The sequence below is a fragment of the Myxocyprinus asiaticus genome, chromosome 48 (assembly GCF_019703515.2).
Source record: "Myxocyprinus asiaticus isolate MX2 ecotype Aquarium Trade chromosome 48, UBuf_Myxa_2, whole genome shotgun sequence".
Lineage (NCBI taxonomy): Eukaryota > Metazoa > Chordata > Actinopteri > Cypriniformes > Catostomidae > Myxocyprinus > Myxocyprinus asiaticus.
Window position 1 is genome coordinate 198,243 of NC_059391.1, and position 16,888 is coordinate 215,130.

At 38.4% G+C, this 16,888-nt stretch overlaps 1 protein-coding gene across 2 annotated transcripts in view; it reads right to left on the reverse strand.

The window, feature by feature from the left end:
- Positions 1–73: 73 nt before the first annotated feature.
- Positions 74–16,888, reverse strand: part of LOC127437528 (protein RIC-3-like) — a 30,682-nt gene continuing 13,867 nt past the window's right edge. Inside the window, exons 2-6 of one of the 2 annotated variants that reach the window (XM_051692513.1) lie at positions 15,661–15,875; positions 15,501–15,576; positions 15,306–15,399; positions 15,040–15,182; positions 74–2,356 (exon numbers count right to left, since the gene is read on the reverse strand). In XM_051692513.1, the coding sequence (XP_051548473.1) occupies positions 2,076–2,356; positions 15,040–15,182; positions 15,306–15,399; positions 15,501–15,576; positions 15,661–15,875 (809 nt within the window). In that variant the 3' untranslated portion in view covers positions 74–2,075. Of the gene's footprint in view, positions 2,369–15,039; positions 15,183–15,305; positions 15,400–15,500; positions 15,577–15,660; positions 15,876–16,888 lie in introns of both variants that reach the window. The other variant, XM_051692512.1, reaches the window with a different exon arrangement.

The window sequence follows — 16,888 nt, forward strand, 5'->3', positions numbered from 1 at the left end:
ATCATTCAAGGCTTCTTATGGGTAAATTCAGTCTAAATTTGTTTATTTCATGAGTACATATAGAACACCACAGAAAGAAACCTTCAAACAAGTTTTGAAATGTTGCAGAATGTGCTATGATAACACACATTGGTGCAGAATGTGTGTTATCATTGGCTTTTAAGTAAGATTAACTTCTAGTGCCACATAATTAATGAAAATGCATTTGACTGAATGAAGGTCAAAAGAAATGGTTTTATGTTGTCTTTTATTAACAGGAAATAAGATTACAATTATAAACTAATGAATGCTAATATTGAATGAATGCTAATATTGACAGAATATGAATAACGTCAATTAAAAATGTCATTACAGCCAAAATGTCACATTAACTTTTCTAAACTTTAGACATAATTATGAGCAGAGATTAGACAACAGAAATATCATTGGGGGGGAACAAAGAATCAAATTGACTTACAGTAAGCGTTTTCTATATGGAAACTACACGTGTACAGCATTTTATTGCATTAAATCTCATTTGTTCCTCTATGTGATGCATATATGTGAAGATAATGTCATATATTATAATGCAATACAACAGCACGAATAGAAGATACCATAGATACTAACATTTGAGGTCCAAGAAATCTTGCAAACATAAACCTGTAAAGTGTTTATTTTTTATTTATTTTATTCAGATGCACCTTCTGCATTTTACAGAATTATCTCAAAGTTGTGTGCTAATAGTGACAACCAGAATAACCGTGACGTGCTGCACGTTTATATGTTTGCAAGGTGCGGAGGGAGTAGACTATTTTATTTATATAAATTCAGTACCTGCATTCCAATCTACATCTTGATGTAATCCTTCCTCATGATCACGCAGCGTGTTTTCACCAGCTGAATGGGAGGCTAAACAAAAAGTTAAAATGTGACGAGACTTTAGTATACCCAACAGATTCGTGGAGCGCTTGCAAGCCATTCACGCATCACGAGCCAGCAGCGCTTCACTTTCAGTTAATCGCGTGAGCAAACGCGCCTGCTTTGCTTCTATCAGGCTGCGCGGATGACAGCCAACATTCCATGTTTCATTTGTTCCTTTTGCTTTTAGAACAACTGATGTAATAAGGAAAACACCACTATTAATCCTTGAGATTTCCAACACATCATACAGGTAGACCCTCTTTAAACCATGGTTACACTCATAATTACATTAAACGATTAAAAGAGAAAACAAACCCACATCATGGGGTTCAAAAATCGGAGTCTATTCAAAATATAAATTAAACCTGAAAATAAAGTTTTAGGAATTTGCAGGTGCAATTCACCGAAAAGGGCTGAATAGTTGATCTGCTTGTGATGCGCGAATGGCTTGTACGCTCAGCACGAGTTTCGTCACACTTTAATAGTGTTTAGTCTCCCATTCAGCTGATGAAAACACGGCGCGTGATCATGAGGAAGGATTACATCAAGATGTACATTGGAATGCAGGTGCGAAAAACTTATACATAAAATAGCCTGCTCCTCTCTCACTGTTGCTTGCGTGCTAGTGATTACCATTTTGAAAAATAATCAAATAAGCACATTTGTGACATTAACTCATTTAGAACAAAAGGACAGGTTTTCTATCATTAAAGCACTTTCAAAAAATGCTCTGTGAAAATTCACATGCAGGATCATGATTATATCACAATAATCGGGTTTTGCACAAATTTTTCACTCAAACTGTTATGCTGATAATATCATTTGTAATGAAAATTAAACGATTAAATGAGAAAAATGCTAAATAGAAACATTTTCACAAGTGGACTCAAACTTCGGAAAATCACTCTGGAAAACATATTGTTCATACAAACATAGATTCAGATCATTGTACAATAGAGAATAGCCTATATTTATCACAAACAGTTTGCTTAAACGTAAATAGTAAAATCTCCATGTGTCAGGGTGATAATTCAAACATATTTAAACAGCTGCTGTGATGTATGTTTTATTTGAGACTCGTATGTCAACATGAGCTGCTCGTTCCTGTTTGTCTAATAAACACTTCAAACAGAGAAGTATTTGGTGGTTTAAGGCTCATTTTATCAGTTGATTTACTTTTTGCTCCTCCATCTTATGACGCTGTTGTCTGAAAATGAGATGGGCGTAATGTCACTTTCTGTTTGAGTTGTGCGCTGTGACTGGCTCATCGACTCAAGCGCAGAAATTCCTTCTACGTGTCTGTTTCTGTTGGCGTCTGTCTTCTCTTCGTCATCTTCATCATGTTCTCTAATAGTATCGTCTCCTGCATCTTCCACACACTGTTTCTCATCATGAGACTCATGTATGTCCTCAGGATCAGCGCTCATCTCGTTCACATCATCATTCTGACTGTCTGCAAGGAAATCTGTCACAATAACAAACCATGCATAAAAACTATCAATGTAATATGCGTTCATTGAGAACAGTTTTATAACTGTATATATACACTCATATGAGCGATTCATAATTTTTTTTTTTTTTTTAATAAAATGAACAGATTTGTACAGGTCTGAAATTGAATGGAATTGAAATGAGCAGGTCACATTACAATTAACTTGGAAACTTTTAACCAGGCCTTCATCATTTATTTCTGGTACTTTTAAAATTAGTTTTGTGTATAGATTTTACTTTTAGCCCTCAGATCCAAACTTTCAATTAACTTTACATTATTGTTAAACTGGGTTGAGGAGTAACAGAATACATGTAACGGGATTACGCATTTAAAATACAGAACGATTACACTTTAATTAGTTCATAATCAGAATACAGTTACATTCAAAATGTATTTTGATTACTGAAGAGATTACTTTGAAAAAATGTATCCATATAAATGATGCGATCGAGGAGCGTTTGATGCGTTACGTTCATACAAGCAGACAGAGGGCACTCTCACACGGTTATGAGTGAAAAGGTGAATATGACATCGAGTAACATACAATCAGAAAATGCTTTGTACACAATCTGGGGTTTTGAAGCAAGTTTGGAACAGCAAAAATAGTATATATTGCCATGTGAACGTTTAGCCTTATGCTAAGCTGAAATGCTACTTTTAGCATCTGTTGTTATACACGATTAAATTTTTTCTGTCAAGAAAATCCATGTTAGATCATATTTTTTCTATAGAAGATCTTTGATAGTGGGGCAAAGAGGTACTGCAAAAATCGTATTTTCCTGTAAAGAAAAATCCTTAAAACAAGATACATTTACTTTATCTTGTTTTAGAAGCAACACTGCATAATACATTTAGATGTTTTTTCAGAGAATGTATTTTGTCTTAAGTTGGCGCCACACTAGCTGCTTTTTCCAGTGATTTTCAGGTGTGAGCATCTTTTACATAATCCCCGGCCAGGCGGAGGGAGACAAAGTGCACATTAAGCACAGGAAGGCTGTTCCATATTGTATATAGCATCTAAGCACTTCCAGCGGGAGACGCGGATTTAAACAAGGAGACAGCACACGAAAGTGAAAGCTGCCTGGTCAGTGCGCTCGTTGATGAAAGAACTAGCCACATAAACTTCACATGCATTTACAGTTGAAGTCAGAAATTTACATACACCTTACCCAAATACATTTAAACTCAATTTTTCACAATTCCTGACATTTAATTGTAGAAAATATTCCTTGTCTTAGGCCAGTTAGGATCACTACTTTATTTTAAGAATGTGAAATGTCAGAATAATATTAGAGATAATTATTTATTTCAGCTTTTATTTCTTTCATCACATTCCCAGTGGGTCAGTAGTTTACATACACTTTGTTAGTATTTGGTAGCATTGCCTTTAACTTGGGACAAACGTTTTGGGTAGCCTTCCACATGCTTCTCACAATAAGTCGCTAGAATTTTGGCCCATTCCTCCAGACAGAACTGTAACTGAGTCAGGTTTGTAGGCCTCCTTGCTCGCACATGCTTTTTCAGTTCTGCCCACAAATTTTCTATTGGACTAAGGTCAGGGCTTTGTGATGGCCACTCCAAACCTTGACTTTGTTTTTTTGTTATTAATATTTTTATTGATTCCATACACAAAAACCAATAAACACAACATAAAATATGGAATCAGTTATATAAATTAAAACCCCTCCCCCTGAACACCTGAACACCCCCCGACACAAACACACATTATAGTGGTCTCTTACAATTATAACAAAAAATTTGAAACAAACTAAAAAAATACTTTCAAAAAACAAGAGTGCACATACACATCAAACTAAAAATTAAAAATCAAAAATTCCTCTCCACTGCCCCGCCCCGAGAACCCTCCAAGAAATCCAAATATCCACCCCACTTCCTATTAAACAAATCCCACTTTCCCAACCTTCTGTAAATCGCCTCCTCAAATGCTGCAACCTCACTCATCTCCCCACACCACTCACGAAACAAGGGTGTCCCAGCCGTCTTCCACCCCCTGAGGAATATTCTCCTGGCCCCCATAACTCCGGCCAGGACCGAACCTCTTAAGTGACTATCCCCAAAATGAATGACCTCCCCATCAACCAAAATGCAGAGTCTGGGGCAAAATGAAAACTGTGTGTCCAACACATCACACATAGATCCCTGAATCTTCAACCAGAATTCCTGTATTTTAACACATCCCCAAAAAACATGGGTTATGTCTCCGTCTTCTGATTGGCATCACCAACAGGTGGGTGTGTCTTTAAGACCAAGTCTATACAATCTAGAGGGGGTCCAATATAATCTATTCAAAATCTTAAATTGCATCAGACGCATCCTTGAATCTCTAGATGCAGACTTGATGTTTTTTAGAATCTTAGCCCACACTCCCTCCTCCAATACCAAATTTAAATCTCTCTCCCATAATCTCGAGAGTAACTGAAGCTCCATCCCCCAGACTCTGAATTAACAGGGAGTAATACACTGATGCCTCATGACCTTTTCCAAAAGCAGTTATCACCACTCCTAGAGTATCTGCCCTTTTAGGGGGGGTGTATGCTACTCCCAAAAATAGTACAGAGCAGGTGGCGCAGCTGTAAGTACCTGAAGAACTGAGATCAAGGAATCCTGAAATGTTGGACCAAATTTTCAAACGATCTCAACCCACTACTTTCATAAAGGTCACAGAGTGTATTAACACCCCTCACAATCCACTCCGACCAGCAGAAAGGGGACTCACCAATATGTAACTTTGGGTTTAGCCATATGCTCGAGGCAACTTTTAAATAAATGTCTGAATTGAACACTCTGGACACTTTTGACCATACCACGTGCAGATGCGAGATAACGGGGTGCGACTTAACTTCTCCAATTAGTTTAATAGAAAGGCTTTGTAATAGTAAAATAGGGGGAATAACTTTCTGTTAAATTCCAAACCAGGGAGGGGCTCTCTCAGGTGGAAGTGACCAATGAGCTAAATGTCTGAGACCGAATGCATAATAATATGCCCTAGACCACCCTTTGTCAATCGGTCTATGTAACTTGTTGAAATGTAACCTGGGATGCTTTCCATTTCAAATGAAGGACTTCGCTATACTATCAAATTGCTTGAAATAAGAGAGGGGGACATCTACAGGGAGAGATTGTAGTAGGAAGTTAAATTTTGGAATACAATTCATTTTAATAACATTAACCTTTCCAATAATCGATAAATGTAATGAAGCCCACCTACTCACATCACTCGAAAACTTTTTTATTAAAGTGTCAAAATTAACTCTGACTAAATCACATAATTTTGCTGGGAATAAAATGCCCAAATACTTAATGCCCTGTTTGGGCCATTGAAAGGCGCCCGGTTGAAAAGCCGTTACTGGGCAGTACACTGTCAGAGCCAAAGCTTCGGATTTAGACCAATTAACTCTGTATCCCGAAAATTTAGAAAAGGAATTAATAATTCTGTGGAGGCAAGGCATAGATCTAGTGGGGTCGGAGACGAATAATAAAATATAATCTGCGTAAAGTAAAAGCTTATGCGCCATTCCACCACCCCTGGAAAATCATCCTCCTTTCTTATCGCGGCTGCTAATGGTTCCAGGGCAAGACAGAACAATAATGGGGAAAGAGGGCAAACCTGCCGGGTGCCCCTATTCAGAGTAAAATAATCTGAAATTAAACCATTTGTTTATACCGCCGCTACAGGGTGTCTATAAAGTAACTTAATCCATCCAATAAAAGTATTTCCAAACCCATATATTTCCAGCATCTTAAAAAGATAATCCCATTCTACCATATCAAACGCCTTTTCGGCATCAAGTGAGATGGCAGCGACCAGAGTCTGAGCATTCGCCACTGACCACATGATATTAATGAGATGCCTAATGTTGTCAGAAGAGCTGCGACCAAGAATAAACCCCACCTGATCTATATGTATAAGAGATGTCATAACTTTACTTAATCCTAAACCTAACCCTTTTTAAGAATCAGACTGATCCGGGCTTGTGTCATGGTTGGTGGAAGCTTTCCATTCTTTAATGATTCCGTATAAATGTCTAACAAAAGTGGAGCCAGTTCTGTAGTATAAGATCTAAAAAATTCCACGGCAAAGCCATCTGGCCCCGGAGCCTTGCCTGTAGGCAGGGCCTTAATTACCTCATCAAGCTCCTCCAAGATTATCTCATATTCAAGATAATTTTTTTGCTCAGCTGTCAATTTAGGGAGTTCTAATGGTTCCACAAAGTTTCTAATATCTTCATCAGTAGACAAAGATGTGGAACTATAAAGATCAAGATAGAACACTTTAAAGGCATTATTAATATTAATGGCTGAGGTAAAAATATCACCACCAGCAGATTTCACTGAGGGAATGGTAGAAAAAGACTCTCTGCTTTATATATCTAGCCAAAAGCTTCCCTGCTTTGTCTCCCAACTCAAAGTATGACTGTCTTGCCCTGAATAACCAAAACTCCACTTTCCGTGACAAAATAGTATTATATCTGTATTTCAAAGGGGTCAATTCTCTGAGGCCATTGATGACATTCGGCGCTTCAGCTCTGCCTCTGCACTTTTAATATTCTCTTCCAACTCCACGAGTTCTCATGCTTTGGATTTTTTGGTGAATGAGGCATACTGTATGATCCTACCCCTAAGGACCACCTTAAATTCCTCCCAAGCCACGCCCACAGAGGATACTGAGGACCAACTGGTCTCCATATAAACATTGATTTCAGCCTTTAACATTTGTTGGAAATCAGGATTTTGCAAAAGGGATACATTAAAGCACCAGCTGTATGATTTATTTTTCTCCGTATGTGGCAACATCTCTAAACTCATCAGGGTGTGATCTGAGACTAAGATGTTTCCCATTGAGCAATCCACAACAGATGAAATGAGGGACTTAAGATATATTTAAAAAAATCTATTCTTGAATAAATCTTATGGACTGATGAAAAAAATGTATAGTCCCTACTAGATGGGTTCAAAAGTCTCCAGACCAAGATTTTTACACATCCTGTGAAGCGTCACTGTTGCTCTAGGGGGCTTACACACTTTTGCTTCACTATGATCAAGGACTGAGTCCATCAATAGATTAAAATCTCCTCCCAATATTATATCATGAGGGGTGCCAGGGGCTTGTAACATCCCTTCAAGATCTATAAAAAAGCCCTGATCATCAGCGTTAGGTGCGTAAATATTAGCCAAAATCAACCTTTGCCCATGAATTTCTGCTAAAACAATAATGACTCTTCCTATTTTAACTTTAATCTGTTTGAGAAATTTGAATTGTAGATGTTTATTTATCAGTATAATGACCCCCCTGCTCTTACTTGAGCCAGCGCTAAAGAAAACATGTCCACCCCACATCTTCCCAATTTTTTCAGTTTCCTGCGGGGAAAGATGCGTTTCTTGAAGAAACACTATATCATATTTTTTATGCATAAGAAAATAAATAACTTTCCTTCTTTTTATGGGGTGCCCCAACCCATTCACATTCCATGTGGATAAAGATAACCTACTCATAATAACTTCTGACATTTTGATATAATAGAAAATATGTGTGTCAAAAACAAGATTATACAGACCACATTAAAACATTATTGCAACTATCAAACCCCGAACTTCCCCCGAACAAAACAAACAGAAAAAAGAAAAACATGTGCATTAACCCCACACACGACAGCGCAAACTGGCATCAATCCCTCTAAACTCCCAAGTCCATGTACGCATGCGAGAACACCTGCAACATCTGTGCTTCTGCACAAATTTTGTGAGGCAAAATTACATAACAGAAAATACTTTGTAAAAACAGACCCCAGCCAATAGGCAGAATGAACAGAAAGAACATGTAGATTCATTCACAGAACTGTCTTGAAGGTGTGTTCCTCCACAAAACAAACTCCAGCTGATATAAAGCCGTTCAGTTTCCTCGAGACAAACAATTGTTCAGTGAGCCAGCTGTTATGAGTGCAGCAGATGATGTAATCATTCCAATGTCCTGCGAAAATACTCCACAAAAACAAACTCCAGCCAACAGGAGGCATAAGCACAAAGAAAGAACAGATTCATCCATAACTGTACCGAAGCAGTGTTATTCCACAAAACAATTTCCAGCCACTAGGTGGAACCAGCAAAAAAAAAAAAAAAAAAAAACGGTTCCTCGAATGATCAAGTGTGTATTAAAAAATACACCATGACTTACTCAGTCCGTCAACTTTATAAAAGACATCCTTTTGTAGGCATGAAGATATTTTGCAGTCATTCTTAGTATCCATTCTCAATCTGGCTGGGAACATCAGTGTAAAAGTGATAATCTGTCCATGCAAAAGTTTCTTGAAGGAGTCATGCCACAAAACAAACTCCAGCCGCTAGGCTGTAACTCGCTGTACTTACTCTGGCGCCCAGCTTCCTCGGACAGCCAGAGTAAGTACAGCAAGTTAATCCACTCTGGAGCTACATGAAAAACCCCAAATGGCTTACTCACCCATTGTTTTTATAAAAGACACGTAAATACCCTGCGACCATCCTTTGTTTCTATTCTCAGTTTGGCCGGAAACATCAGTGCAAAAGCGATCTTTCATTGATGTAAGAGTTTCTTACATTCCTTGAACCGATCGTTTTTCTCTCGTCGCATTCGCAAAGTCCGGGAACAAGAAAATATTGTGATTCTTCCAAGAAAGCTTTCCTTTGCTCCTCGCCTCGTGCAACACTCTTTATCGGATGATCTCAGAAATTTGGCCAGAATTGATCGGGGCCTGCCTCCCTCAGCAGATCTCAAGCTGGGACTCTGTGAGCTCGCTCGATTTCCAGTTTATGGCCTGTTATGTCAAGCAGACTCGGGAAGAGCTCGTCCAGGAATTTCACCATATCTCTGCCTTCTTCATGCTCAGGAATTCCAACAATTCATATGTTATTCCTTCGGCTCCTATTTTCCAAATCTTCCAGTTTTTCCAAGACTTTTTTCACGACTATTTTGGTCGCGGGCAGATTAACGGATAATTCCCTTTCGGATGATTCCAGATAATCATCCGTTTCTCAACTTCTGTCACTCTTGTAGCCAACTCAGATAACTTTGCTTCCATCACCGTAATCAACGTATTACAGTGAGATCCTCCAAGTCAGCAACAACCTTCATCAGCATCACTGAGTTGGACAGTTGACGCTGAATTTCATCTCCCGACGTGCCGTCCAAATCAAGTCCCCGGCTCGCAGGGCCACCAGAGGTTTCATCTTGAGCACGTAAGTGTTTTTTAATGTCTCCAGAGCCAGAGGATTTTGACTTCTTTGCCATGTTTACCTCAAAGAACAAATATGTAACTGGGTGTATCGAATCTCACCGGTTATAACATGAAAATAATAAAAAAAAACAGCAAAGTGCACAGAGCTCGTGTTTCACATATCTGCTTCTCGCATGGTGTCACCGCACATCCAAACCTTGACTTTGTTGAACTCAAGCCATTTTGCCACAACTTTGGAGGTATGCTTGGGGTCATTGTCCATTTGGATGACCCATTTGCGACTGAGCTTTAACTTCCTAGCTGATGTCTTGAGGTGTTGCTTCAATATATCCACATAAGTTTCCTTCCTCATGATTTCTCTGCCTCTGCTTATGATATCACCTCTTCCGATTATTTATCTCCGGAGTGGACACGTTTTATCCATGTTTCTAGTCAGACTGAATGCATTTACCATATCCAACAGTAGATGGTGCTATTAAGAAAAGCCCTATTTGGACGTGATTAGTTCCCAGGGCAAAAGTCTGACGGTTATTGCTGCGGACATGACTGTAATGTTTACTTTCGATTCGCACAGGATAAGATATGTCTGTTTAGGTTCCCAGAGATGGGTTCGTAAACTCATTTGACATGCATTTACACACTGACCCAACACGTACAGTTGAAGTCAGAAGTTTAAATACATCTTAGCCAAATACGTTTAAACTCAGTTTTTCACAATTCCTGACATTTTATCGTAGAAAACTTAGGCCACTTAGGATCACTACTTTATTTTAAGAATGTGAAATGTCAGAATAATAGTAGAGAGAATTATTTATTTCAGCTTGTATTTATTTCATCATATTCCCAGTGGCTGAAGTTTACATACACTTTGTTAGTATTTGGTAGCATTGCCTTCAAATTGTTTAACTTGGGACAAACATTTTGGGTAGCCTTCCACATGCTTCTCACAATAAGTTGCTGGAATTTTGGCCCATTCCTTCAGACAGAACTGGTGTAACTGAGTCAGGTTTGTAGGCCTCCTTGCTCGCACACGCTTTTTCAGTTCTGCCCAGAAATTTTCAATCAGATTGAGGTCAGGGCTTTGTGATAGCCCTACAAACTTTGACTTTGTTGACCTTAAGCCATTTTGCCACAACTTTGGAGATATGCTTGGGGTCATTGTCCACTTGGATGACCCATTTGCGACCGAGCTTTAACTTCCTGGCTGATGTTTTGAGATGTTGCTTCAATATATCCACATACGTTTCCTTCCTCATGATGCCATCTATTTTGTGAAGTGCACCAGTCCCTCCTGCAGCAAAGCACCCCCACAACATGATCTGGCCACCCCCGTGCTTCACAGTTGGGATTGTGTTCTTCGGCTTGCAAGCCTCACCCTTTTTCCTCCAAACATAACAATGGTCTTTATGGCCAAAAAGTTTCTCCAAAAAATGTGAACAACACAGTGGTATTAAGCAAACAGATGACACAATGATAATGTAGAGAATCGAATACTCTCACTGAAGAAAGACAAAAAAAAAAAAAAAAAAAAAAACTTCAGAGTAGCAGCGCGTTCAGTAGTAGTCTTTGTTGAGACTTGACAATGACTGAACGAAAGAGGGGAGTATATATGCAGTCCTTGATTAACTATGTGATTGTTTGCAGGTGTGGATGATCAGAAGTCAAATCGTGGAAGGAGTTGGAGAGCCTGATGGAGGCGTGACAAACGGAGAGTAAAATGTGTTTATTATTTTGCCAAGATGAAACAAGATGCAGTTTTGGTGCAAAGAAAGTTGAAGCAGCATTTCCTAGCAGCTTTCTGCTCTCTGTGGTTGTGTAATGTTTGTGGAGGCGTGTCAGATGGTGCCCAGGACTGTCCATGTCAGCGCCTGATTTCATTCATTCTGCCAGTGCAACAGTGTGTGATAAAACGATGGCAAAATGCAATAAACGGTAAAACTACATGCGCTCAAAACCAATGAGTTTATGAAAATCGTAATTAATGATAATAATATGTCAACATTAATTGCCAGCCTGTAATATAGAGCAGAATAATGTAGTATTTTTGTATAGCTGGAAGTGGCTTATACCAGAAGTGGTCCACATTCAAGGTTGATAATGGCGGTGCCCTAGTTTAACTGAAAAATAAGGTGGATAAAACGGCAGGTGAAGGTTAGAATTTTGTGAATCTAAACTTTCTATGAGCCCTTGGCTTTAATTATTGTTGTTTCTAAAGTTCTCAGTGTGTCTGAAGATGTAGGTCATGTGAGAAGATACCAGAAAAAAAGAACTTAAGATAACGCTGGCTGTTGCATATGGACGGATGCACGTTTTTCCTCAAGCGTTACATGCAATTAAGTATTTCTTTACCCATGTAAAAGAGAAACACACCCGGATGTTTTCTTTTGATTAGGGAAATTAGTATACAAACATGTAATATTGTTATTTGAACAGAGTAAAGGGGAGAAGATGTGTTTTTAACTGTTGTTCAGACACTGCAGCCATATTTTCCGGAGGGTCATATAAAAATTAAATAATTTGAAAGGATTGTCCATATTTTTAATTAATTAGTATAATACAGGATTACAGGCTCGCTAATGTCACTAGCTAAATTGTATTTAGGTATTTCAGGTATTCCAACAATTTCTTTTAATAATCCCAGATAGGCTACAGCATATGTTCATGATGAATATTTCTTGATAATCAATCAACTTTACAGTTGAAGTCAGAAGTTTACATACAGTTTACAAAACTCATTTTTTAATCACTCCACAGATTTAATATTAGCAAACTATAGTTTTGGCAATAATTTAGGACACCTACTTTGTGCATGACATGAGTAATTTTTCCAATAATTGTTTACAGACAAATTGTTTCACTTTTAACTGACTACATCACAATTCCAGTGGGTCAGAGGTTTACATACAATAAGTTAACTGTGCCTTTAAGCAGCTTGGAAAATTCCAGAAAATGATGTCAAGCCTTTAGACAATTAGACAATTAGCTTCTGATAGGAGGTGTACTGAATTGGAGGTGTACCTGTGGATGTATTTTAAGGCCTACCTTCAAACTTAGTGCCTCTTTGCTTGACATCATGGGAAAATCAAAAGAAATCAGCCAAGACCTCAGAAAAAAAATTGTGGACCTCTACAAGTCTGGTTCATCCTCAGGAGCAATTTCCAAATGTCTGAAGGTACCACGTTCATCTGTACAAACAATAGTACGCAAATATAAGCACCATGAGACCACGCAGCCATCATACCGCTCAGGAAGGAGATGCATTCTGTCTCCTAGAGATGAACGTAGATTGGTGCGAAAAGTGCAAATCAATCCCAGAACAACAGTAAAGGACCATGTGAAGATGCTGGAGGAAACAGGCAGACAAGTATCTATATCCATAGTAAAACAAGTCCTATATCCACATAACCTGAAAGGCTGCTCAGCAAGGAAGAAGCCACTGCCATAAAAAAGCCAGACTACAGTTTGTAAATGCACATGGGGACAAAGATTTTATTTTTTGGAGAAATGTCCTCTGGTCCAATGAAACAAAAATTGAACTGTTTGGCCATAATGACCATTGTTATGTTTGGAGGAAAAAGGGTGAGGCTTGCAAGCCGAAGAACACCATCCCAACTGTGAAGCATGGGGGTGACAGGATCATGTTGTGGGGGTGCTTTGATGCAGGAGGGACTGGTGCACTTCACAAAATAGATGGCATCATGAAGAAGGAAACTTATGTGGATATATTGAAGCAACATCTCAAAACATCAGCCAGGAAGTTAAAGCTCGGTCGCAAATGGGTCATCCAAATGGACAATGACCCAAAGCATATCGCCAAAGTTGTGGCAAAATGGCTTAAGGTCAACAAAGTCAAGGTTTGTAGGGCTATCACAAAGCCCTGACCTCAATCTGATAGAAAATTTGTGGGCAGAACTGAAAAAGCATGTGCGAGCAAGGAGGCCTACAAACCTGACTCAGTTACACCAGTTCTGTCTGGAGGAATGGGCCAAAATTCCAACAACTTATTGTGAGAAGCATGTGGAAGGCTACCTAAAATGTTTGTCCCAAGTTAAACAATTTGTTTGTTTTGTATGTAAACTTCAGCCACTGGGAATATGATGAAAGAAATACAAGCTGAAATAAATAATTCTCTCTACTATTATTCTGACATTTCACATTCTTAAAATAAAGTAGTGATCCTAAGTGGCCTAAGTTTTCTACGATTAAATGTCAGGAATTGTGAAAAACTTGAGTTTAAACGTATTTGGCTAAGATGTATTTAAACTTCTGACTTCAACTGTACGTGTTGGGTCAGTGTGTAAATGCATGTCAAATGAGTTTACGAACCCATCTCTGGGAACCCATACAGACATATCTTATCCTGTGCGAATCGAAAGTAAACATTACAGTCATGTCCGCAGCAATAACCGTCAAGACTTTTGCCCTGGGAACTAATCACGTCCAAATAGGGCTCTTCTTAATAGCACCATCTACTGTTGGATATGGTAAATGCATTCAGTCTGACTAGAAACATGGATAAAACATGTCCACTCTGAAGATAAATAATCAGAAGAGGTGATATCATAAACAGAGGCAGAGAAATCCTGGCCAGCAAATTGCAACCTGGTCTTATGCACAGATATTCTGACACATACCCAATTTGTTGCACCTGTTTGCATTCTCGTAAGACATAAGCGACTGTTTACCACTCGTGGGACAGGCATTGGATTAACCAATTGTGCGTGCAGCCGCATTTCCACATTCACCAATAGTGCTCGTGCCTCACGGTAAATGTGGTTATATTTATAATGCTTTTGTGAATTAATTATTAGTCTTTAATGAACCCTTTTATAAACCCTTAACAAAGGGAACATTAATGTAAAAAGTTACAGAGAATCCATTATAAAACAACAAATTATTACATGTTTGAAACTATTATCATCTAAACAAAGAGTGAAATAAACAGAAACCATTTCAACATTTATTGTGTGAAAATGATTTCTATAAATTTTTCAAAAATTAAGACTGTCCCACAGTTGTGACATCATTTCCAGCACACCAAACAATTTTGCCCCTTATAAAGTGAGTGTAGAAAGTCAAACCAATCAAGATGTAATTTTGTTGATTTGCACAAAAAGCATGAAAATATTATTGAATTGTGGGTATTTAGGATGTCATTTGCATCAACGTCATTTCCAGCACAGAATTCTATCAAACACAAAACAGAATTTGAAATGTGCTGGAAATGAATTTTAATGAGTAAATGACATAAATCTCATGTGATGCATGAACACACACTGTTGAACATTCTTAGCAGACAAATTAAATAAACTAGTGTGAAAAATGTTTTAACAACACTACTTCTACAGTGCCCAATAGTGAAGAAACACTCAATTACTAATATGTAAATATGTATATATAAACTGTGTATCTCACCGGCACACTCATGTCGGCAGTGGTGCTCTTCAGTGTTTGGTGTGATTGTGTCCACGAGTTGACCCTCATGCATGACGCGTGTGATCTCCTGCAGCTGGTACAGTAACTTCTGCTCCTCATCTACAGCTACAGCACCTGCCATGCTACAACACATACACTCATATAACATATAATATATAGTAATTTCTGCTCCTCTTTAACACAAACAGCGGCACAGAAAACACACATGTCCCATACAAACATGACAGACAGAGAGACAGTCACACCTGTCTGAGGAGTCACTGGCTGCTGAAATGATTCTCTGGATCACGTCCTTTGTCTCATTCAATCTGTCCTGCAGCTGAGCCAACTCAAAATCAGCTGAAACAGACATGGGAAATAAACACCAGACAGATATAACTGCATTTAAATATAAAGCATCTGTTGTGTGTACACAGAATATATACTGTATATGTACATACATATTTTCCTCTTTTCTGATCTGACAGCAGTGAATCGGCTCTCAGGAGGATTGGTTGTTTTGCCTTTGGATGAGATCTATAGCAGACAGGAACAAACACTTTCAGATGTCATGTAAGACAACAAGCTCAGTTCAAACACAATGATAGACAGACATCTCACCTTAAACAGAATATAGAGGATGTACAGTAAGATGGCAAAGCCATAGATAGGAATGATCTGTCCTGCAAGGTTGGACTTTCCTCCAGTACTGGCTCCGGTTCCAGCACCTTTAGCCCGGGCGATGGCTTCAGGATTATGAGCTCTGGAAAACTGCCGACTGGAACGCCGCTGCTCCTCGGATACTGCTGCTCTGTGCGGCATGGGTGGGAAATGTCCTACAGGCAAAATATTTACATACTTTACACATTTGTGGTCATTTGTTCAGTGGTCTTGGTATGTTATTTCTTTTCACACAAACACAGTAATAATGATCAGAACTCACTAATAACTATCACTGTTAATCTACAAGAACTGAAGTGTTACAATATTATATATAATCAGATAAAAACACTGCAAAAAGACAGTCTTTAAAATGTTTCACCTTTTATCTACGCATATTTTTATTTACATATTCAGGGTTCAAAGGTGCTAAAGGCTCAGCGGGGTAAAAGATTTTATTTCCTCCCAAAACTCTAAATAGCATCAAAAACTACCACAGGACTTCCCTAGTCTTCACCAATAGTGCTCCTAGTTTTGTGAGGAAACAGCTCGTAATTTAATGAATTAATTGCCTTTCAGCTAATCTTCAACATGTTTTAAACAAAACAATCCTTTTGAAATGAACTATGTGTGGAGTTTACTATGACAAAATTTCTATTTTCTAAGAGAAGTCAAGGGCAATTTTGCGACAGGTAGGTGTCATTTTACGGCTCTCCCCATTCATTTGTATGGTCTCCCCAAACGTTCGCGTCAGGATGACCACTTTCAATTTGAATTCGTCCACTGTCGTAACACACTAGTTGACCTTTATTAACCGTTTTGCTATCTCTTATGGTAGAGCTGCGGAGGTTGTTATCTTAATAAATAAAATAATCTCTGGTACCAGCCAATGTCTGTATCATCCAAACAGAGACAGCAGCAATCGCTAAACGCTTAGAGTAATGAATGGCAACAGCAAACAGACTAGTAGTGATTGCAAAATAAAGTTTTCTGAAGCGATGGGGTTTTCAAAACACCTAAACACCTTTCCTATAGTTTGACACTATACACTGCAAAATATTCTTGATCCATGAGATCATTGCATGTTATGTCTAAAGGTTGATTTTGAGGCGATTTGATCTAATATTGAATTTTATTTTTTTATTATTTTTAAATGTTGCAAATTTGCATAGCTAATGAATATCCTGGA